At 72.7% G+C, this 561-nt stretch overlaps 1 protein-coding gene across 1 annotated transcript in view; it reads left to right on the top strand.

Moving 5' to 3' along the window:
• Nucleotides 1-561, top strand: part of DGKD (diacylglycerol kinase, delta 130kDa) — a 57,369-nt gene that overhangs the window by 38,105 nt on the left and 18,703 nt on the right. The window contains exon 18 of the mRNA XM_012725175.1: nucleotides 88-216. Within this exon, the coding sequence (XP_012580629.1) occupies nucleotides 88-216 (129 nt within the window). The remainder of the gene's footprint in view (nucleotides 1-87; nucleotides 217-561) is intronic.

Genomic DNA, 561 nt, shown 5'->3' with positions numbered 1-561 from the left:
CAGCTCTTCCGCCTGCCCCTCCCCGGGGGCTCGGCTGCCGCCGCCACGTGCCCGTGGGCGGTCTCGCAGCGTCCTCTCTGTGTGCAGTGGGCAAGGCCCCGAGTGAGAAGCTGACCAGCAAGGGGAGTTTGTCTCTGGGCAGCTCTGCCTCCCTCCCTCCCCCGTCAGGAAGCCGCGACGGCCTGCCTGCGCTGAACACCAAGATCCTCTTCCCCAGTGAGTGTCGCCACCTCGGCGACACTGCGGCGGGCGCGGGTGCGGGCCGGTCACCTGAGACTGGGGCCCCTCTGGACACCGGTCTGGGGATGACGGACCCTTTCCTGGCCGCCTCCTGGAGTCCAGGTCCTGGGGAAGACGCCAGACTTCCACGGACCCCTGTCCAGGCGCGCGCCTGCTCTGCCCCTCAGCTCCGTGTCCCTGCCGCTGACACCAGGGCGAGCCCTCAGGCCCCTGCTGCCGCCCCCCTGGCCCCGGCTCTAGGCCCCGTGACCCCGTGCGCCGGCCGCCCACCCACCACCCTGCAGCCTCCGGCGCCCGCCGGCCGTGCCAAGCTCTCCTCTC

Source organism: Condylura cristata, unplaced genomic scaffold, assembly GCF_000260355.1.
Source record: "Condylura cristata isolate star-nosed mole 26May11 unplaced genomic scaffold, ConCri1.0 scaffold00002, whole genome shotgun sequence".
In the NCBI taxonomy this organism is placed as follows: domain Eukaryota; kingdom Metazoa; phylum Chordata; class Mammalia; order Eulipotyphla; family Talpidae; genus Condylura; species Condylura cristata.
This window is presented reverse-complemented; position numbering and strand designations above follow the sequence as displayed.